The 14,364-nt window shown below is 43.9% G+C and overlaps 1 protein-coding gene across 1 annotated transcript in view; it reads left to right on the top strand.

Moving 5' to 3' along the window:
- The first annotated feature begins 574 nt into the window (after positions 1 to 574).
- RBCK1 (RANBP2-type and C3HC4-type zinc finger containing 1) overlaps positions 575 to 14,364 on the top strand; it is a 629,308-nt gene continuing 615,518 nt past the window's right edge. Inside the window, exons 1-2 of the mRNA XM_069650952.1 lie at positions 575 to 710; positions 5,108 to 5,166. Of these exons, the coding sequence (XP_069507053.1) occupies positions 5,124 to 5,166 (43 nt within the window). The 5' untranslated portion in view covers positions 575 to 710; positions 5,108 to 5,123. The remainder of the gene's footprint in view (positions 711 to 5,107; positions 5,167 to 14,364) is intronic.

The raw sequence follows: 14,364 nt of genomic DNA, 5'->3' as shown, positions 1-14,364 counted from the left end.
TCAGAACACAAACGCACTCGAAGTGGTGGACCAAGCGTTTCCAAGGAAATTAAAAAATATGGTTATTCACAATGTATAAGTGAATGAGGCATAGATTTAACAGCAACAATATAGGTAAAACTGAAATATCAATTCAGAAAATACTAAAAGACCTCTTCCTATCTAGCTCAGTGATCACGGGACACCCCTTCTGTAAGAGTGGGATCCTCCCCTGCATGACTTCTCTCCGTTCCACAGTCACCTCGGGGCATCTCCCTGGTCTGGGCCAGAGATCCCGCGAAAACCCAACTACCCATCTTAGCTACAATTAGTGGAAACATCCAAAGCATGGGCACCGTCTACTTTGTAGTACTTCCCCTTTCTAGGTCCCGCCCCATCCTTTCGCTCCTCCTATTCCCAGTGCTGTCACAAAGGACACCTCCCAATGCCACAAACCTGCGCCCGTTTTACCACCTGCCATAACAGCGCTCACCAGCTTTTCCCGGGTCCCTGCTGTCACTCAATCCTTGCTATGCCTCGCTTTCCCCGCCCTGCAGACCAGGCTAGGCCCCCTCCCATCTTCAATTCTGCCCCGGGCACCTCCCACACGCCGCCTCTCACTTCCTGGTCCCTTTGCTTTCACTTTCACATGCCCAGACTTCGGAGAGAGCTGCTTTCGGTCGACCACCAAACTCAGAGGGAAGGGCCTTCTGCAGCTTCGCTGCTTAACGGTAAGGGGTTGAACTGCCCACCCCGAGACGCTCAAGAAAGAGGGCGGGGTCTATGGGAGGGGGCGCGCCCAGGACCTATTTGTAGGGTCTGCACCCATCGCCGGTCCGTTGCGGAGGGTGATCTCGCCCAGTCCACGCCCCTGGCCTGGGTGGGACATACCGCTCAACTCCCCGTTATTGGGAAGGTGTAGCCTTCCTTTTGCTCGCTTTTAACCTCCCAAACCGCCCCATCCCTAACGTTAGTGGGATTGACATACAAGCACACCTTTACCCCTTCCAAAAAATGCATTTATTTCAATAGGATTAGCCTTCAAAAACATCTGGAACAGCCCTTGTCCGTGGCCAAAAACATCTGGAACAGCCCTTGTCCGTGGCTCCAGGGGTTTGAGGTGTGCGCTCCAAGTTGCAGCCATCTGTGGTGGGTCCTCGACTCGGCGGTTTAAGAAATGTCCCACCACTTCCATGTGTGACTTGTGGGGAAGTCTCCTTCCCTCGCCCCAAAAGCCAGATAGCAGGCCAACCCCTCCCCTGTGCACATGGTGGTGGTTTCGTCGTTAAGCCACAGCATTTCCACACCACCACGAGTTTCCCTGATCAAACCGTCATTCATTTCCACTGTGATAAGGTGGCGGTTCGAGGAGGCCAAACCACCCGTTGCACCCGCCAGAGGCAGCACTGAAAAGTAAGCTATTTATTGTTGAACAGGGAGCCCATTTTGCCCGGATAAAGCTATGCACCCAGAAAGACACACCTTTATACAATCTGACAAACTGTGAAACAATACTGCATGTTGTTGCACACGCCTGCCTATCAGCAGTGACCAGCAATAAACCCCTCTCTCTCTGCTTCTTGGAAGAACACATCTGTCCAACCCCATAGGCTTGCAGTCTCCTTCTGGTGCCTTGGTTCAGTTGGATGATTATGGCCCATTCTTCCTGGTGGTGATTGCAGAGAAGGCTGAGTACAGTGGCCTCTCAGAAGTATTGTAATGGCAGGTTTACCAAGCATGGCCCGGCAATGTTCAACTGAGATACACCTGTACATAGACATTGCATGTTGCATCGTGTATCCAACATTGGTGCGTGGTGTTGTGTTGCTGTCACTCCCAAGACGATGTCTCCTGATCTGCGGTGTACGGCAGAGACAAGGGGATTTCCCACCATCCTCCCTTGGAACCATCTCTGACTCAGTTTGTTTATTATATTTCAGAATATTATAACCAGGTACGGTTTGGAAAGGTGACGCCAACTTCCCTGGAGCTTATTTTTGGCCACCTACTATGGACGGACAGTAAACCTGTACCAAGATAATTATGAATCTAGAACCCATAGGCAGGTGCAGGGCATGGCATGCCGCTCTACAACCCCTAACCGGGGATCGCCCGTAGCGATAAAGCCCTTGAATAGCCCTTTGGATGATTTGGATAATTAAATATAATTTGGATAATAGCACTGGATGATTTGTAGTTGGTTTTAAAACCAGTGCAAAGCTTGCGCGTCCCTACCGTCTAGGAGTACAGTTATCGTTCCCTGTGTGTGCATGATTTTTGTGGGTCCTGCAAGTGGTCGGCCTGCATGGGGGCCCTCAACAAGGTCTTCGCACTGTGCCTATCTACGTGCAGGCCATGGTCGGGATCATCGGATGAACTATAGGAAGTTCTCTGTTATTGGGTTTTATATAGTGGCTGCTGCTATTGTTCTGGTCTCTTGACACTTTAGAACTGCACAAAATAGGTTGGGTGTGTAGAAGGAGCAGTGCAAGATTGCTTTGTTGATGTGTTCATATCGTACTGACCCGGGCTCTGTGTGCTGAGTGGGTATGGGGAGTGGAGCATGTGTCCAAAAAGGGAGACCCAGGTGTTGCATATACTTCTCGGGTTGTTCTCCTTTCCCTTTCTCTGTCATATAAAAACATCGTACAACCAGGCTTGGAGAATTGGCAAATGAGGAATGGGTGCTGATTAGGGACTCAACGGGAGGATTGACATTTTAGTCTTCAAGAAACAGCTGACTGCGATTTGAAGCAATGTCCTACGAGGACCGTTTCTTCTTTGAGGCAGCAGCCAGAATCCATGTTTGTTTATCCAAGATGTGTACCCCAGTGGCTCCAGCATTCCTCCAAACCCACTGACGCAGCATTCACAGCCACAGGCCAACCAAGAAGGGTTCCCTCATACCTACACCCCATTCCCTTAGTGCTGAGCCAGCACCATACTACGGTTTTAAAAATATGCTGAAACTAGGGAGTTCTACACAAACAGGTCAGCAAGATGAGGAGCAGGGAAGATAAAAAGTGGGGTCTTGAACTAGGATCAATGTGTTCTGGGGTTTAGAGCCCCAGAGGTGTTGATTCTTTGTTGTCAGCACGCTACAATAAACGTTCATCTCTTCTTATTCTCCTAGACTTATCTTCAGCTTTTGACATTGTTTGATCACCCTCTTTTACTGGCTTCTCTTTCCTCATTTGGTTTTGCTGGGTCTGTTCTTTCTTGGTTCGGGTAGTACCTGTCCCAAAGAACATTTTTCAGTTTCTTGGGCAAGGGCATTGTCTGACACACTCCCACTCGTCCACGGTGTCCCACAAGGTTCGTTCCTTGCCCCTTTTCTTTTCTCTCTTTATACCTCCCCACTGGCTGAAGTTATTTCCTCCTTTGGTCTATCCCATCACTTCTATGCTTACAATACTCAGCTTTTTCTTTATTTCTAAACCTTTGCTCCTGAAGTCCACAATAAACTCTCTACCTGTCTATTGGCCATCAAATCTTGGATGTCGGCTCACTTCCTGATACTCAACGCTGCCAAAACGGAGGTGCTTTTCTTTCCTGCTAACACTATTGCGTCTCCTCTTCCTCCCTCTTTTGTTTTGTTTCCTCCTTCCCAGCTTCCCATTTCTTCCACAGCTCACAAATCCAGGACTCTATTTAGATTCTGATCTAGACTTTAAGCTTCATCTTTCCTTATCCTCACGTGCCTGTCGCTATCACTTGTATAATATTTGGAAAGCCCATTCTTTCTTGACTTTTGATGCTACTAAACTCTTCATATGTTCCCTAATTTATTCCTGACTTTTCTACTGCTCTCTTTTGGTCTTCCTCTTACACCCTTTCTGCTGTTTTTAATGCTTCTATCCACCTACATTTTCTTCTTGCTCCTCATGATTCTATTTCTTCTTCCCTCTCTACTCTTGGTTGGCTCTCATTCCAGTCCCAACTTAAAATTAACTGTCTGTGTCTTGTCTACAAATATCTTCATGGTCTTGCACCTTCTTTGGTTTCTTTCATTTTATACCCCTGCTCACTCTCTGCATTCCTTTTTTTAATTTCTTCCTTTTTTTAATTTCTTCTTGTCTTCCCTCGTCCTCCATGTGCTCAGTCACGTTTGCGTTCATTGCTGGAATGCTCTCCCTCTTTCTCTTTGTTCTATCCCTGTCTATTCTTTATTTTGTGATTCCTTGAAGTCTTATCTACTTCACTCTGGTTAACATGACAGACTGCTTTTGTTAATTATCGCTTGTATTGTACTGTTTTTATGACCTCATGTACAGTGCTTCAACTTAAAGCGCTATACAAAACCCAAATAAAATACAATTTTCTTCTACACCCAGGAGTGGTAGCTGGGAAACATATTTTGGCTATATAAGATACAAATGTCTACACCCAAGGAGTGGTAGGTGAGAAACATATTCTGTCTATAGTTTTCATGACAGAGTTTAGGACTTATTTTGTAAATGTATTTGGGGGTCTGTCTCTCAGACCACCGTCTTCCTCTTCTCACATACCTCCTTCCATTTTTGATCTTTGCTTTCTCCTCACTTCGCTACAATTTTCTTCTTAGTTACGCATAAGCTTGACATTACACCTACACCCATGCTTCCAGCCCTGCAGATAAGCAGTATACCGGCGGCATCTACTCACTAAAACAGGCCGATAGTAGTTCCAACAAAGCTAAATAGGGAGTAAAGTCCTCCTACAGAGCTCGCACATGTTCAGATCAGTGGTACCAGTAGATCAGTGCCACAATAACGAGCACTGATGTTATCACTACTGTATTCGAAGTTAGGTGAAATGCATCCTCTAATTTGCATTTTGCTAGAATTACTATAAGAAATATGGATTACAAAAAATATATTTCGGAGTTAAATACAACCGCACCTTCCTACAAGATACCCCCATTTGGAATTTTTTTTGGTTTTTTTGTTAACTCCCCCCGAAATCTCTCAACTTATAAATATAGAGAGTAGAGTACTACAACATTAAAATCGTATCTGGATCCCGGACAAGGTTTGATCTTTGCAGTGACGGATGAGAAGGGATTGGTGATCGATCGATCAATTTGAGGATCTAAGTGTGGCCCTCGATCACAGACCATTTCTCACACCTTTAATTTCATGTCCTCCAGGTTGATCCTTTTGCAGATGCCGGAATGGGCAGGAATGATGGCGGACCAAACAACAAAAGGTAAGAACAGTTAGCAATGACTGAGTGGTGAAAACTGTAAGTGGTGTGTGAGCTTGCAGAACTGCCATTGGTATGATCGGTTTTTGTGGGAAATGAACCGTTCCCTACATTGTTTCTTGGCAGTGACTCCCAGGAAGGAGCCCTATCCTCGCCGTTTGTACGAATTTGCGAGCAATACCTGCCTAAGTCTTGTCTCGATTGGTGGGATTGTCTCAGTAAGAGGAAAGCCTCATAAAATAAGGTGTCAGGCAGCTGCTTAACTTGCATGTCTCTCCTTGTTTACCCTCTGTCATAAAGTCTTAAGGTTACCCTCTGATTGCTGTAAACTGTTGCCATAGTATCCACAGCAACAGGGAGCAAAGGTGGCTCGATTGCACAGTTTCAATAGTTCTGCCTCTGGCAGCTGCAATTTGTTGGCATAGCACCTAGAGCAGGGTGCTGGCTCAAAACGTGCACATGTGTTCATTATAGTGGAAGCAGGGCTAAACCTTCTGAGTATCGGGGTTACTGCTTTTGAAACCCCTGGTTGGTTGGGAGAATCATTTCTTTTCAAGGTATTTTTCTTTCCCTTGGGGAGGGATTGTCTCTATCAAGAAACCACATCTGCATAGTGCCTTCCGCCGACAACTATAACCCTACTTCAATCCCTGTTCCCTTAGGTGTCCCACAGGGATCTGTTTTGTTACATACACTCTTACACCTCTGGGGGGGGCTCCGCTTTCTGGACATCAAATTGGTCCCCTAGTATGCTCATGATACCTAATTCCACCATAGGATTCCATGGGGAGACAGCAACTGGCGCGCAAGGGCCAGTGGAGTAACTTTGCTGAAAATGTTGAGGCGGGGGCGGGGATGTTGGTGGGGAATGACCTCTAAAGGAGCCCCTGCCAAATGAGGGCCAAGAAAGTTGGGGGGACAAATCCCCTTGTCCCCCGCCCCCTAGAATGGCTCCCATGACTAGGGCTTGTCCTCTATCCATTAAAAACCGAGTTGTCGTCCACTGCCTTATTCTGAACCCTCAACAAACGGAGGTCTTACTGTTCTTTCCTCTGCTTATTCAACATTACTGCAGTAGTAGCTCTTAAGAGTTTGCAGTCAACATGATGACTCGGGTCTTGGTCTCTCATGCCAGAACAGTAGGATTTCCTTTAAGGCAAAGGGGTTTATTTTGGCTTCCCCTCTGAATGTGCATGCCCATATAGGAAGTGGCTTTGCGTTCCTTCTGCCTGTTTCATTTGCCCCTGCTGCGGAAGTTGCAGTGTTATATTTTTAGTGGGGATTTGATAACTGTTGTCCGAGCAGTTACCGTTTCACATCTTAACAGTGGGGATGCTGTGCTAGTTTGGGGCACCCAAGTTGTTAATGGATTACTTGAAGGCCATGCAGGACTCTGCTGCTCGCCTGGTGAGGTCCCACAAGTTCGAACATATCACCCCCAGATTGTGCATGTTTCATTAACTTCTAATCGAGGCTAGACCATTGCTCAAGTTGGGTTGCGTAGCTTATAAAGCTGTTCATGTCGGCTAACCCGTCCTATTTAACTAGTACCCTGAAACTTCCGGGGACCAAAACCATACAGAATGCCAGATTCTCTTATTTTATAACTCCATGTAAAGCCCTGAAACAGTCTTTCACTGAGGCGGCAAAAGCACTGTGGAGCTACCCACTGATGCTCGCACTACACCTTGTTGTTAGAAGAAGGTGTAATTCTTTTCTTAAGATTTTTTGTTGTTGCATGTCGAATAGTATGATAGTCTTGTCGGATTCTTTTAATATTTGTATTGTGATAGGAGGCCAGTTTGCTTAGTTTATACTAAGGAAAAAAGTGCTTCTAAAAATAGATAAAAAATCATATCCCCCACACTCCAAAGATTTCTATTCACACCTGGGGATCCTTCCTGTTTAGCATTGACGCATCCTTGGGGGAGTGTGAGACAACACTTTCCCACCATTTCTGCATCAAAGATGAGTTCCCAAAGTACTGTTCGTTCTTCACCTGCTTGAGCTGACGGGTTTGACCTTGTATGGGGCCCAAGGACACAAGTGGGATCCATACATCAAAGTTTGTAGCTTCTTCAGGACCAGTTCTTGGGTTACAGATAAACAGGCACACAGCCTGTTGGTGGGGTTCAGTAGGAGTCCTGCAGTCAACTCGCTGTTCTGGGCTAAACTATAGTGCTCTGGTTATGTAGCTCCGCTGTTTAGCGGAAATGTTTCCAAATCCTGGAACCAAGCTTGGTAAAGCTGGAGGACCTGCACATGCTGATTGTCCATTGTGGCAAAGATTGAACAGACGGGCCTGTCTCCATTTAGAGTTTCCAGAGGGCAATCCTTCTGTTGAGTACCTCGTGTGGCCCTGCAAAAGCCTACAATGGGGTTCCCGCTGGAAAGTAAAAGGGCCAAGGCTGGATAGCCGTCGTTGAGGGCTGCACGTCGTAAAGAACATTAAATGGTTAAATCATAATATAGTCCATTATTATCAGATTATCACTGTAGGTATTTCTAAAAATACTCAAAAAGGATAATATGCGATTATTTTAATGACTCCAAATAATTTAGCAGATGCCTCTTGGCCAAGGTATTTCTGACCCTTGGGTCCTTCATCGGTGCAAACTCTTCAATATAATCCAAACAGGAAAGTCATAAAACAACATAGGATACCAAAAGGTTTGTTTCAGTATTAAGTGTACACCATGGATGCCAAGTACATTAGTCGCATTGAAACATTAGTGTTCGAAAAACTGCAAAAGAACTGACATTTGCAAAACCAAAAATGTGTGCCAAACCGGATCATTCAGTAAAGTATTGAGACAATGTGTATAAACAGTATTCATAGATCACAGAAAATGAAATCATAATTGAAGCCATAATGGAAAAACACATATTAGGCCACAGACAGTAAGCATACATCAAACATACAAACACAAAACATGTAAACAAAAGAACATCATGAGAATGGGTTATATCTGTCTCTTCTGTCTGTCTAGACCACCGAAAAGACACGTCCACGACCACGTACAATAGATGGATGTATGACACTGTGGTACTTTAAATGCCAGTTTTAGGGTAAGGTCGAGTTGTGGTGTTTCAAAATTGTGGCACACACATAACGTTAACATGTTGACACACACAGTGGAACTCTGTGCAAAAAAAGTAAAGATACTCTGGGTGCATTCGGATCATAACATAAACGATCACTGCCACCTAAATGTCATGTTCCTAGGTCTGTAAGGGTATATAATAGAATTTGTCAACTCCGTCTTAAGATATTTGTGCCATACCAGGTGCTGTTGAATAGGTATCGCTTTGTTTTGCCGACCTGAGATTTTTCGATGGAATTTTTGGCAAAACAATTCCATTGCAAAAACTCATTTAAATATATAGGGGCGGGTAAAGGGGGTAAGAGGTGGGGAGGGTGGTGGAGTAGAGGGGTACCATAAGGAAAAGGGGGCTTCAGGGGTCCCCCAAAATAACAATACATTGACATTTTGCAATGGAATGTTTTCAGCAAAAATTCCAGCGGAAAAAAAATCCTGTTGGCAAATGAACATAGAACCGCAGAATATGTGTACTTTCAAACTTGAAACAGCTGGCGTATGCGGGGGCCATTGTTGCACCCATGAATGTCCCAGATAGTTTGCATGAAAAACGGATTCTTGTTTTGGAAGTAGGAGTTTTGTGATATGAAATTGAGTAAGATCATGAGAAATACAGAGAGTTTAAGGTTAGAAGCACATTCGTTCCCCCTATAAACAGGTCTTTGCATTGATATGTTTCACAACATGGTACTGGCAGATTTAAAAAAATGTCACTTTGGAAAGCCCAAATACACTACCATTAATAGAGGTGAATTGTCACAGATTCGCACACTATATTCTGACAATACTATCACCATCCGTCTGGTGGAAAAGGGTGGGGCATTAGTGATTTTGAACACCGTTGATTATGAAATAGAATGCAAAAGACAGCTTGGCAATACAAATGTATTTGCTATATTAGATGACGACCCTACTAAAGAAATGAGCAAAGATCTTGAGAATATTTTGAAGATGGCTCTAGAGATGTAATGGATCTCAGACAAGACCAAAACATATTTATTCGCACAACACCCTCGAGTTCCTCATTTCTAACTTCTTCCCAAAATACATAAGGGTATGATCAATCCACGAGGCCGCCCGATTGTTGCAGCCACAGGTGGCATCTTACAACCGCTTGGGACATACGTCGGCCACTTTCTTCAGCCCTTCATCCAGAAAATGCATACATATGTAAAAGAAACCACCCAGTTTTTGCAAACACTAGACAACATCAGTCTCATTTAGGAAGACATTTTGTTCACCGTCAATGTGAGTAGTCTCTACACTATCATCCTGCATGACCTCGGACAAGAGGCTGTTTAGTGGCTATGGTTACAGGACGATGCAATTGGAGAAGCTAAGGAATTTATCAAGATCTTACTCAGTTTCGTATCCCAAACCTCCTACTTCCAATACAACAATCAGTTTTTCCTGCAAACATCTGGGACATCCATGGGTGCAACAATGGCCCCTTATATGCCAACTGTTTCATGTACAAGTTTAAAAGTACACATATTCTACAGCACCCGCTATGGCGCAAATATCTTAAGACATGGGTCTGTTACATCAATGACATCTTTGCAGTCTGGCATGGCTTTCTGTCTACACTGCAAGATTTCCTCAATTATATCAATGCCATTGACCCCTGCATTCAGTTCAGCGCCGACACAGGTACCCCAAATGTCAATTTCTTAGATATTCAGATCCTAGTACAAAACAATACGATTTCCACCACAGTATATGTTGGATAGAATCAATTTACTCCACTGACTGAGCTTTCACCCCCCAAAACACTGTAAAGAATTTACCATACGGGCAGATGCCTAGAATAAAGCGCATTGTAAGTGATCCAGGTGAGTGTGAGGCTGAATTCAATAGATTATACCATAAATTTAAAGAAAGAGGGTACCCCGATCAGGATCTGGCGTATGACCATATTGGAGAGAGTCTTTAGAACACTTGTACAGCACACCAAGAAGAAAGAATCTCCTCCCTTAGTATTTGTTTCTAAGTTTTCTACACAGAGTTTTGAAAAGTGCATTGCTAAACACTGGAACATTCTCTCATATGATGATGATCGGACAAAGAACCATTTTCCCAGTCCTCCGATGTTTGCATACAAAAGAAGTGAAAATGTGAGAGATTTATTGGTTAATGACAAAGGCAACTCTGTCAAACCAAGAAGAGACAGGAAGCAAGGTACCTACGCGTGTTTAAGCTGCGGGAATTGCCAGAGAGTTATAAAAGGCCTGCTGCTGTTTCACCCAAGGACAGGAGATAAAATTGCTCTGAAGAATTTCGCAACTTGTGCTATTGAAAATGTCATATACTGCATAAGGTGCCCATGTGTCATCTATTGCGTCAGCGAAGTGCCACGTGAAGCAAGAATATGCATGAATAAACACAAGTCTTGCATAAGAACTAAAAACTTGACCTCCGCAGTTGCCAAACATTTTCACGAATACGGACGCAGCACTTCAGTTTCAAGTACTGGAAGTCATGAAGAGTAAAGCCTTCCAAGGTGACATGAAGAAAAGAAGAGCCCAAAGAGAAGCATTTTGGATTCACTGACTTGACTCATTGACACCCAACGGGATGAATGAAATGTGGGATTTACATCGTTTTTTTATGAATACTGTCAATTTCTTGGCTTTCTTTGAACACTATCTCTTACCAACACAATGTATGCACAATATATCAATTTATATATCGAAATTGAAACATTTGTTTACAGGCGCGTTATTACTAATTATATTATATATATCAACATAATTTGGTGAGGAGATACTTGCCTCTCTGCCAAGTATCTCCCAGCTAATGAATTAAGCAACCAAATGGTTTGCAAGTGTGCTAGTCACCGATGTTAGTTGTTTAACATGAGACTCCCTCTCAGCATCATAGACACTGTAAACGCAAGCATTACCGAGTACTCAGAAGCACCATGACAAGGTAATCAGATCACTGGCCTGAAGTACGGTGTCCCTGTTTAGGAACAATTCCTCTATCTGGTGAAGTGTGATTATGCCAAAATTCTCCACACCATGCCTATACAACTTAATGGAAGCTTTGTTAATATTTTTGTCACAAGGGCAACACATCTGCTAACCGCGTCTCATGCGATTCCTTTCTAGTTAACACTGAGCAGCACCCTGTACAGTGGAGTATTTTAGGTGCATTTGAATTGAGTATTGCGCGTCAGCCACTGGCCTGAGTCACGTGACTTCACAATAAGCCATCTGAGAAGACTTTTTGATACTGTAAGCAGGGGTTGGTATTCTGATTGTGATCAGAAGGTGGAAGTCTTACTGATGTAATTATGATGCCGGATGTCTATGTGTATTTGTACAATACTCAAGATGCCATTACGGGTATTATTGTATCGTAGCCGGGCACCACGGATGCCGCTGGCGTGATGCAGCTTTTGTTTACGTCTTCTCAGAACACGTAGCACACAGACATAGACACGCGACGTTCCTTACGTGATACCAACACTTTTGAAACACCACACCTCCACCATACCTTGAGTACATTTAAGTACCACGTCCTTATCCATCCATCCATTGCGCACGTGTGTGCTTTCTTCAGAGGTCGAGGTCCAGGATAAGAAGTAGTGGAACTATGTTCTCTGCTTGCCTGCCACGCTCCCCACCGCGACGCCGCCTCGCAAATCAGACCCCAAACAAACACACCTGCTGTTTAAGGGAATGTTCCCTGCAGTGCACTGAAGTGCAAGTTGCAACTTCTTCCTACATTTTTATTTGAAAACGAAACCATTCCAGAACGGTTTCTTTTTAAAAGAAAAGTATACGAACAGTAAAACATTTTTTTTAAAGTAGAGGAGCAACGCTCCCGCCCACTTCGACCACTGGCTTTCTTAGAGTGCACCCACTCGTTCTGCATGCACGTGTCTTTTCTGTGGGGTAGCCGGACAAGAACCGGAGATTATAACCTATTCTGATGACGTTCTTTTGTATTTGTTTACATGTTTTGTGTTCGTATGTTTGATGTATGTTTTCTGTCTGTGGCCTAATATGTATTTTGCCATTATGGCTTCAGTTATGATTCCATTTAGTTTTCTGTGATCTAGGAATACTGATGAGGCACACTACGTCATTACTGTAATGAATGACCCGGTTTGGAGCACATTCTTTGATTTTGCAAATGTCTGTTTTTTTTGTCGTTTTTCCTACACTAATGTTGTATCAATGACACCAATGTTCTTGGCATACACGGAGTACACTTAATACTGATACTGCCACAAACCTTTCGGTATCCTATGTTTTTCAAAAACTTTTCTATTCGGTTTATATTGAAGAGTGTGCCCTGAAGGACCCAAAGGTCCAAAATGCATTGGCCAAGAGGCATCTGCTAAATTATTCAGAGTCATTAAAATGATCACATCTTATTATCTTTTTTTGAGTATTTTTCTACAATGAAAATCTGATCATAATGGACTATTTTATGATTTAACCATTTAATGGTCTTTAGGGTGTGCAGCCCTCACCGAAGGCTATCCAGCCATGGTCCTTTTCCTTTTATTCTACTATAGTGTCCTCTGCGGAGACACTTCCAGAGGGTTTGCACCCCACTCACAATCTTTCATGTGTGAGTACTGTGAATTATTAGAGTTGTACACTATATAGCTGTGCCCACTCACCAACTACTCTGTTCCCCCGGAAGTTGCCACCACCATAGGTTCTATCAGACACGGTCCTAAATGATCCCTCTGGTGCAGTGTCCCTTCATTATTTAATTTCCTCTCCTTGGCCTACTGATTAAACCTTCTTCTCACCGGCAGAGTTCGAATTGAATGGCTCATCATAAGTGATGTGGCGACGGAATGCACCCTCTGACTGGCCCCAAGTGTCTCGTGGTCAAGGTACACCAGGCACTCTGTTTTCCCAATGCACGTATTCCCACACATCTGGGTGTGGGCTCTCCAGTTGGCGGTGGACGCCTTTTCCTAGTTTCAGAGTCGTGGGTCCTGCTGTAATTCAGGGTGGAGCATACTAGCAACCCCATGTAAAACCCAGTGCATCATTCTGTAGGTGTGCATCACTCGCATGTAGAGAGCGAGGCTGTGCTAGAGATGTAGCCATATATGGGCATTGCTCTGTAGGCCTTGGGGTTCCAAGGCCTTGAAGCAAGAGGCAGATGTGGCTGGTTATGTGAATCCTACAACGTGGAGCATTGTGCCCTTCGATAAACTCTTAATAAAGTAATTCTGAAGTAGTATCTATTAATCCTATAAATGTCTCCCAAACAGTTTCCAGCAATGCAATCAATCTAAACAAAAAAGAAAAAAGAATACACATTTCAATCAATATGATCTATAATTCAGGATACAATTCAAAACACATGCACACTATCAGGTCAGAAACCTAATGCTGTACAATCAACCTTGTAAAGTTTATATGATAAACACAAAAAGGAGTATGTTTACTTTTTTATGTCCTTTCCTTCTAAAGTAAAGGGGTATTCCTCCCCTTTCCCAGGGTCGGGATATCCCACTTTATAATTCTCTCTCTTGGGATACTCTTCCCTTCTGCTTAATCCACAATATTATTTCCCTTTGTAATCTCTGGATTTGGACATATGTGTCACTATGCCTTTCTCTCCAGGCGTTTCTCCTGTATCTTTATTTTCTCTCTTGATTATTATGGTATTCCAATATCGCTCATTCATATCATTCAATTCTCTTGCTTTTCATATTATACTTTCATTAACTTGACTGGGACAAGTATGGGTAGTCCCATAACGATCCCCCGCCTGCCTCTCGGGTCTCCCATTTTCCCTGTTACCTGGTATTCTCAGGGATAACGTCACTGGGGCCCCTCTTTGCACGTGGTTGGTCCTCTTATTCACCTATGCAACTTCCCCTACTCCTTCAATGTCGTGTACTTTGTATCATGCTTTTGGACGTCCGCCCGGCTCTTCAGGCATCGGGACATTATGCGGTTTCGACCGCGTCGTGTTTATTCGTCATAGTTTTGGGGAACACCAGTCCACCACAAGCTCTCCATGGTCACACCACCAGCCTCTGTTTCTCGCTCTTTCCATTTTACAGGATTCTGCGTGTACACCTCTCTTGTAACACTGGCTTTCTCATTCTCAGTTTCCT

The sequence above is a fragment of the Ambystoma mexicanum genome, chromosome 3p, assembly GCF_040938575.1.
Source record: "Ambystoma mexicanum isolate Mex_15411 chromosome 3p, UKY_AmexF1_1, whole genome shotgun sequence".
Taxonomy (NCBI): domain Eukaryota; kingdom Metazoa; phylum Chordata; class Amphibia; order Caudata; family Ambystomatidae; genus Ambystoma; species Ambystoma mexicanum.
This window is presented reverse-complemented; position numbering and strand designations above follow the sequence as displayed.